The sequence below is a fragment of the Charadrius vociferus genome, unplaced genomic scaffold (genome assembly GCF_000708025.1).
Source record: "Charadrius vociferus isolate BGI_N301 unplaced genomic scaffold, ASM70802v2 scaffold784, whole genome shotgun sequence".
NCBI classification, from domain to species: Eukaryota; Metazoa; Chordata; class Aves; order Charadriiformes; family Charadriidae; genus Charadrius; species Charadrius vociferus.
This window is the reverse complement of record NW_009648161.1, coordinates 457625-466041: the sequence shown is the minus strand read 5'-3', so window position 1 is coordinate 466041 and position 8417 is coordinate 457625. Positions and strand designations below refer to the sequence as shown.

Sequence of the window (8417 nt, the reverse complement as noted above, 5' to 3'; positions counted from 1 at the left end):
AGGAAAACAATCCCCCAAATCCTCTAACTGCCAGGGAACAAAGCTAGAGAAGAGTGGATGCATTCTCTTCATTTTAAGCCAAGTTCTGTGGCAGCAAATATCCAGTTACCATAGGCTCTAAAACTAAAGTTTGCCAGTAATAAAAGGGCACCAAGTTTCTAGTGTTCATGAAACACTGAGCAGAAAAGTATCTCATCTCAACTGTCAGCAGCAGATAAAGGGGATTTTAGGACAAGAGATATGTAACAGCTAGGGAACCCCCATATGAAAACAGACAAGGAGAGAGAAAAAAAACATTGCACAAATTGGAAGGCATTTTTTTTCCCCCTCAAATCAGCAAATTGCTTCTCAACACTTCCCCTAAGAGGAAAATTAGCATAATCTCAGTTGATAACACCTCCCATAACTTAAAGTCTGAGTTAATGACACCTTGGCAGAAACAGAGAATCCATGTAAATTCAGAATTGCTGGACATCTGCAATGTAAAAGGTTAAGAACAAGGTCAGCTTTATGAAGAAAACTGTGATGCAAGCAGCATTACCACATTTCATTAACAGTCCTTTTTGCTGAACGCAATAAAAGAATCTGCAAGTTAACCAGATACAATGGGCTCTAAGCTCATTTTACTGAGTGCTTTTCATATTACTACTTTAATAGGAGTGTGAAAGCCCAAACATACACATTGAAAACCTCATTCCTGTAAACTGAACTCTCTCAGCCTTAGAATAAAAAATAAAAATGTATAACCAAATTTCTGGCCACTTAGTTAAAGCCTTATATTAGATTTCTGGAAGCCTTAATAATACAAGCATGGAAATATTTTTCTTCTAATGCTATAAAGCAGTACTACAGCCCAGGAATGCACTGCTTTTCCTGTATTCTGAATCATGCCCATTTACAAACCAAGTGATTCTTCCAGATTCTAGGACAAAGAATCTTTCCATCATTTGGTTTACATTTGCATGGCAATACCAGTTAGACATGCAGATTTAACGCACAAACATGTCCAATCTTACATAGATTACAACTTTTTGCATATCTTGAGCATATTTCAAAGCTAGTGAAACATATGGAAGATTTCCTAAACAAATTAGAGGCAGAGCATACAGCTAAAGCAGTTCTTCCAGTAGATACTAACAACACAGAGACATTTCTTAATTCTAAATTTGCAAAAGTACCCATGTATTTCATTACCAAAATGTAGTAATTGAGAATGAACTTGTTTCCCATTAAAATGAGCAAGCATAAAGGCAGCTATGCAGTCATTTTCTAAAGTTCAGGCTGTACACTTCAGATGTATGCAGAACCAGGTCTCCAGATGCTGTGCCAGCGTCAGAGTCCAGTGAGGTGCCACCTTGTAAGCGTGGCTGCTGACAGAGACAGATTAACAGCACAGCTATTTAGTAAAAGAAAGGTAACAAAACAAAAATTTATCCCAAATTCTTAATTCTCATGGGGATACAGTTCCGCTACTTCCTCCAGAGACCTGTCCAGCGACTCCTCTAAAGTGACATATGCTCACTTAAGCCAGGCTTGTAGCAAGTTCTGATTTATAGTAAGCAGAAACAAGCACGGCTACTGGTGGTAAGCTACTAAGTCCAAACTTCCTGATTTATGCTGATTATTAGCTGCCTAAATAGCTCAATGGGTAGCTGCAGTCATTTAATGTAGAAGACAAATTCCAACAGTACGATGGACAACCTGCTAGCTATAGGAACTCCAGGGTCCTTGCAAAGGTAAGGATATTCCTATTTTTAATTTAGTTCCATGCTGTCTTAGACTTGATACTCGTTATTTGCCTTATTTGTATACAGGAAACTAAATACTATTTTAACAAATTCTAAGTGACAACTTAATCTATTTCATAGAATCATAGAATATCCTGAGTTGGGAGAGACCCCTGAGGATCAAGTCCAACTCCTCACTCTGCACAGGGCAACCTAAAAGTTAAACCTACTATCTAAGAGTGTTGTCTAAGCGCTTCATGAACACCAACAGGCTTGGGGCTGTGACCACTTACCTGGGGAGCTTGTTCCAGTGCTTCACCGCCTTCTCATTTCAGCTCACACTTCAGAACAACTGTGTGAGATTCTAGACAGAAGTTGTTTTGAATAGTACATTGCTAGCCATAGTGGTAAAAAGGTTTCATAGGTCTGAGCTGGGAGAAAACACACCAACAGGGTTGCTTCATTTTTATTTACTCGGCAAACATTTTCCCATGTGATTTTTAAATGCCATTCAAGAGCTAACTGAGATTATCAGATGCTGGCTGCTTCTTTGTCATGAAGCTTTTTGCTAACAGGATCTTTTTCCAGAAATGAAGACCACTAGTTTGTTAAGGTATCACAGTTTAGGTAAGTACAGTTGCTAATTTCACCCACAATTAAATGGTATTTACAACAGTGCATCTTACAGTTATTCTACAAAGGACAAGACTGTCTATCCGGAATCATGCTACTCCTTGTCCCACACCAGGACTTCACTCCTTCAGTATTAGGGGTGCCTTCACCTGTTCGGCCACTTCCTTCCCCATCAGCGTTTCAACAATGGCCAATCCAAACTCAAAGCTGGTACCGGGGCCACGGCTGGTGAGGATATTCCCATCTTTCTCCACGCGGCTCTCGGAGTAGCAGTAGTGTGCTTGGGGAGACACACAACAGAAACAGGGTCAGTATCCAGCACAGTGCCCACATCTGCCACAGAGAACAGACCTGCCTGCCGCGGGTCACTGCTGCCCGCAGGCTACAGCAGCCAAGGAGCAGCTCCCCACCGACAGCATCACACTCCACAGAAGGCGCCTCAGCCACCCGTGTGGGCACAGTCCGCCTCGGGCTCCGTACCTCTGCCCCTCCGGAACCAAGTGGCTCATCGCTGCTTGCAGTCCTCAGGGAGGAAAAGGGCCCGCAGGCAGCTCTGGCAGCTTATTCACATGGTATGGGAATGCACCTCTCATTCTACAAGCTCATCAAGAAGCGCTCGCTGTGCCTGTCAGTTCCCGTGAGGTTACTTTTGGAAGTGAGACTGCTTTTGTGTAGCTGTTCACAACTTTTTTTTTTTTCCAAATGCATGCAGAGGAAAGTGGAGGAATCCTGCCATCTCCTGCTCACCTTCAGACTCGTTAATGTTCACAGAATGACTTCTTAATAGTGCTTCACCACCACTTCTTTTAGGTATGAGAAAGAAGTGTGGATCCATCAGCTGCTCATAGCACGCATGGGAGAGCGGGAAAGGTGCTGCTGGGATTTGCTTGGGACCACTGAGGCAAAGAACCAAAAGGGCAAGAGATGGCTCAGCCTCAGGAGAGTAAGGGGAAAAACTCTCCCAGTATGACAGCAGCAGTGTATTTTCCCCAAGGATGAGAATGTTAATACATCCCTGTATTTTCAGGTTAAACAGACTGAGAAATACAGTCTTAGCATACTCAGTTGAATTTTGATTATGTTCAGGAAAGCATTAAGGAAATTCAGGGATACAAAATAAGATACAAAAGCTATTTTCCTTTCTTTAAAGCAAGGGTTCAGCTAAAAAAAAAAACATGAGAAGAGTTTGGAGAGAAACTTATAGAAGTCATTACATACCTCCATTCATCATTTTATCTTTGGCCAAAGGGTGTGTTGTGACTTTGCTTCCAAACCCTATCCCATGTGCCAGAAGGGCAGTAGGACCTGTAAGGACACAAAGGTGCACCAGTGAGGAACTGTTTTCTGCTGTGAACACTTTCAGGAACACACATTAAGGCACTAGGCCTTCAAGGGGCCAAAGCTTGCTGTGGACAGACTACTTTTTACAAAACTGATGCCAAACCTATCTCTGAAGCAAAAAGCCTCAAAAAAGAACACAGCTGTATAATCTCTCCTGTTCTATTACACAAAACGCGCTGTGCATAGAAACAGATGAAGAAAAGAGATGGTTTGGAGAACATCCAGTTCACACAGCTGTCCTACCAACGATTGTGCTGCCTTTGAAGGACTTGAGAACAATGGTCATTTTACTTCCAAATAATACACTTTATTTAAAACTGATTGAAACTAAGTAACAAAAAGTCTGCATTTCAATCAGAACATGACCTAGGTACAATTACTTTATGACCTTGTTAAAGCCTTGAATTTGGAGGCTTAACGGGTAAAGTTTCATTTGAGTAAGCCTTTACATGTTGGAATTGTGTGCCAAGTAATACTTTGGACAGATGATGGGCTAACAGCTGAGTTTTTGGTTTTAACAGTCTTTCTCTTTTCTTTTCATACTTCCTTCTTTGCCTGAATTGAGGAAGGAGTTTGTGTCAAGAAGTCTTAGGTCATCTGACAGAAAATCCTTACGGGAATTCCAAAGGAAACTGAAGACAGGATTTGCTCAATGCGAGTTTCATTTCTGTACATTTGATTCATTTCAGATATAGTGCAGGAAATAACCTTCTTTGCATTCAGTTGGTATCAGCTGCTAAGAAGCATTATATCAAAATAAATGAACCGCCCTAATTACAAGCAAAGGCGTTTATGGGCAACTGTGAATTTGCAATTGTTCTGCAAGAGATAGAGATAGAGAAGACTACCACTGCCAAGTTCAGAATGTTCACAACTCTGTATGCATATCACCTAACTGAAGAATGAAAGAAAAACACTCCAGCAACGTACCAGAAAACAAAAGTGAAAATACACTCCACAAACACACTCTGTTAGACTGTCTTTTACATGCTCACTGCCTTCCCCTCATTCGCAGGTACGGGTACCCAGGACAGCCTCTCAGTTCAGCTGGGAGTAATGGCAATTGCTCATCTTGCTTTTTTACATACAAATCTCACAAAGGAATGAACTGGATATCTAGCTGTGCAGAATATGTAAGCAGACAAGCCTCTCCTCAGAGTAATTTCATATTTTGCTACCACTCAGATGAGGAAGGGTGAGCCTGTAATTCTATATTTACAGCCTTCCTTCTGAGGCTAAAGGGCAGGAGAGGAGATGCAAGATAAATTTATAGCAATGATGTTCTGCCAGCACTGTGTCCTCGCAGGAAGATCACCAGAATAAGCAAATATTTTGTAAAAAATCCTAGCACATTACCTTTCACTTTCTATTTTAATGACAGTAACACAAGCGATTGGGAAGAACTGAGTACGAAGCAGAACTTCCAGGATGAGTGTTCACAATATTTTAGAGATTCCTCTGCTATTACATTTACCAAAAATTCAAATGCTGAGGGTGCATTTATAGTACAAATCCCTGCTACTAAATTTCAGAAGTACAGATTTCTAAGACGGGAAACTGTCTGCATGCCCCTTCAAAATATCCAGACGCTTTACAAAGCAAGATGTCTAGTTAACCCACCTGCACATATAGCAGCAATCAGGCCTTTTCTGCTTTCCTGGTCCTTCAAAATGTCTTTCACAGCAGAAGACTGTATGAAGAAACAAGTAATTGTTTGGGGTTGATTACTTGAAGCATTGTTAAAATACTTTCCACTGCAAATTAATAAACAAGCTTTACAAAGACAACCAGCTGAGAACTCTCCATCCTGCTTCAGGACAGAGGGCAATGAAAATACTAAGAAGGGGGAAAACTGAAACCAATATATACTTGCCCCACAAGGAAAGAGCAAGGAAATCAGAAGGAGCTACAAGGAAGTATTTGGCCCACTGAAAAGCTGGTTAATCCGTGGCCGTAGAAAGTTGTTGTTCAAAAACTTCACAAGATAAATAGGAAAGAGTATTCACAAGATACCTCCAGACAGTCTCTACCATTCTAAAGATGATTTATATGGGATACGTGTCTCTCATTTCAGGGCATACAAACTGTGCGATACTACCTAAATCCTATCTGATAGATTGACTTTTTTGTCTGCCTGCCCTCCACAAGGTATTTATACCACCACTACAACGCTTTTGCACCAAAACCGGAATTCTTGAGCAAAGGAACAGAGTCCTGTGGGTTCGGCCTGTTCTATATTTCACGGAATTAAATCTCCCTTTGCAACCATTCGTCTTCATATGATTATGAACAGAGATTTTTCCCACAATACTCTTCCATTTTTATTCTGCTTAACTAGGTACTCAGGTCCAAGAATCCACCCGGTTGTCCCACCAATATATTCACAAGAAGGCTTAAGACAATTAACAATTACTTTACTGATTCATTCAGAAGAGAATTTTCAGATGCTGAACTGAATTTGTAGGATTACTAAGCAAATGTAGACCATCCACTACTCGTGAGGATACCCATGAATCTTTAAGATACCAGAACTTTACCTCTGACAAATTTTGAGCTCCAAGGTTACCCCCAGGCAGGACCACAACATCATAAGGCCCCTAAACAAACAAAAGATAAAATTGTTCTGTTGAGCAGAGGCTGGTAAATTCATTACACTGTTTTAGGGCTACTACAGCCAAGTTGTGTGAGAAGCAAAGGGATCTACTTTTTCTTCCCTTGAACAACACTTTACGATCAGAGAAACAGTTCCAAATCTCGGTATTTTGTTGGGCCAACTAACATGCAAAATAAAGCTCTATGTTCGATGGTCTGCAAGAACAACTACCTGTGCAGAATCTGTCCGATCCTAGCATGCTACGAAGCAGGACAACACTGAAGGGGAACACTGCGGGATGTGCAGTTTTGTGATTCACTAGTGCATAGAGCTAACATAACATGCAACATATTTCTAAAGGTAATGCACAAGCTTTCCAAATTCACCTCCAGAACTGTGATAAAGGCTACGCTGGCCAATATATCAGATCAGGGTGATGACCAACCTCTTTCCTGGCATCTTCAAGACTGGCATCAGGACAAATGAAGACATCTCGACTGCATTGCACTGGTTCTTTTCCTGTTAGGCCTGCAACAGTCACCTTGATCTAACAGAAGAATACATATATCATTACAATTCAAGAATTTAGAGCTTTTTTCTTAAGTGTGTGTTAGTTTGTTCTAAGTGTTAGTTCTTAAGTAGTTAACAGAATGAGTGAAGCACTACTGAAAGCTGTCAAGAACAGGGCAACACTTAAGCTTCCCCAAACCATGATTAAGTCCAAACGCACAAGATAAGCAGTGATATTCACCTAGAGATTAACAAATACCTCCAATAGTTCAACTTTTCAAACAGGACATTTAGAGAATATCTGATCCCACAGGTTTTAAATAAAACACAACCCAGGAGAGACAGACTAAGTAGATCAGATAATGAATTAAAGCCTCTCTGCAGGCTCAAGCCATTCCCAAACACACGCCATTTTCGACTTTCTTCCTTGATTTTTAGCTGCCTGGTCATATCATCTTAGATGTGCATGGCACAGCTTACATTCTCTAAATAAGCAAACAAGCTTGTGTTTCTTATGGCAGCCAACATGGGGAGTACATTAATGGAATGACAAAGGTGGTGGGAGAAGACAATTTTTATTTTAGTCGTTGCCACACATGTGAAGTCGGTGTGTTTATTTAAAATCTTATTTTCATACCTTATCAAACGATAACACCGTGTACCACTACTGTTGCGAAAGTAACAAACAGTATGAGGAATCCCACCAGACAGAACTCTAGTTAATAACAGAATTTTAAAAGTAGCTCAAGAAAAGCTACATAATGTCACGAGCTATAACGTACGGAGCTGTTCAGATCCCTACAACAAAAGCAGTTCCTGTAACGATGCATGGGAGCAGACATGTTTTCTGACAGGCAAGATGTACTTGAAACATCCGCTCCATTCTACATTAGGCTCTTATTTTAAAAGTTTTTAAATCTTTTACACAAATGCCAGTTGTCATGCATGCTTATTTGGGGCACAGCACAAATATTTGCTAACCAGTAAGAAGGCACAGGTAAATTTTCATCTCATACAACAGACTACACCTTGAACTCCGAGCAATGAACATCAACTTGAGGCAAAGATTTTCTCTTGACCAAGCGTTCTTGACAAGGACATTTTTCGTTGACTGCGTACTCACCCCAGCTCTTCTCATAACGTCAGTGGGGATTACAGTTTCCATTTCCTCTGCCCCTTTTGCTAGAATCACCAACGCTCTTTTCGAGGCCATATCTTGAGGGGTTGCTATTATGTGCAATGGTTGCGAAGGGAGGCTGAGGCGGGTAGGAAGCGACAATGTGGTTAGAAGGCAAACCCCCTAGTATGAATCCTTCCTAACTGTGAAGTTTAACAGTGAGTAGTTTGCATTTTTGCATTATCCTTCATTTAAGCCACCTCAGAATGGTTCACTAGCTTTAATTAATATTCACAACAATCCCATTTAACTGAAGAGCTTTTTACAAAGAATGCATTACGATATTAAGGGGTTAAGAAATTTGTGCAGAGGGTGGCACAGCATGTCAATACCACAAGAGAAAACAGCTTGGCCTAATCAAGACTTCACAAGACCCGAGTCAGTCTGACAGACAGAAGGGCTCAAGGTGGGTGGCAGAACTGTTTTCAATTTGCAC

The 8417-nt window shown here is 40.9% G+C and overlaps 1 protein-coding gene across 1 annotated transcript; it reads right to left on the bottom strand.

Annotated features, from left to right (window-relative positions):
* Positions 1 to 2178: 2178 nt before the first annotated feature.
* Positions 2179 to 8073, bottom strand: PARK7 (parkinson protein 7). Its single transcript, XM_009884073.1, has 6 exons — positions 7928 to 8073; positions 6740 to 6841; positions 6239 to 6298; positions 5322 to 5391; positions 3579 to 3665; positions 2179 to 2640 (listed from the first exon to the last, which is right to left on the bottom strand). The coding sequence occupies exons 1-6, from the start codon at positions 8015 to 8017 to the stop codon at positions 2480 to 2482; spliced, it is 570 nt and encodes a 189-aa protein (XP_009882375.1). The 5' UTR covers positions 8018 to 8073; the 3' UTR covers positions 2179 to 2479.
* Positions 8074 to 8417: the final 344 nt, after the last annotated feature.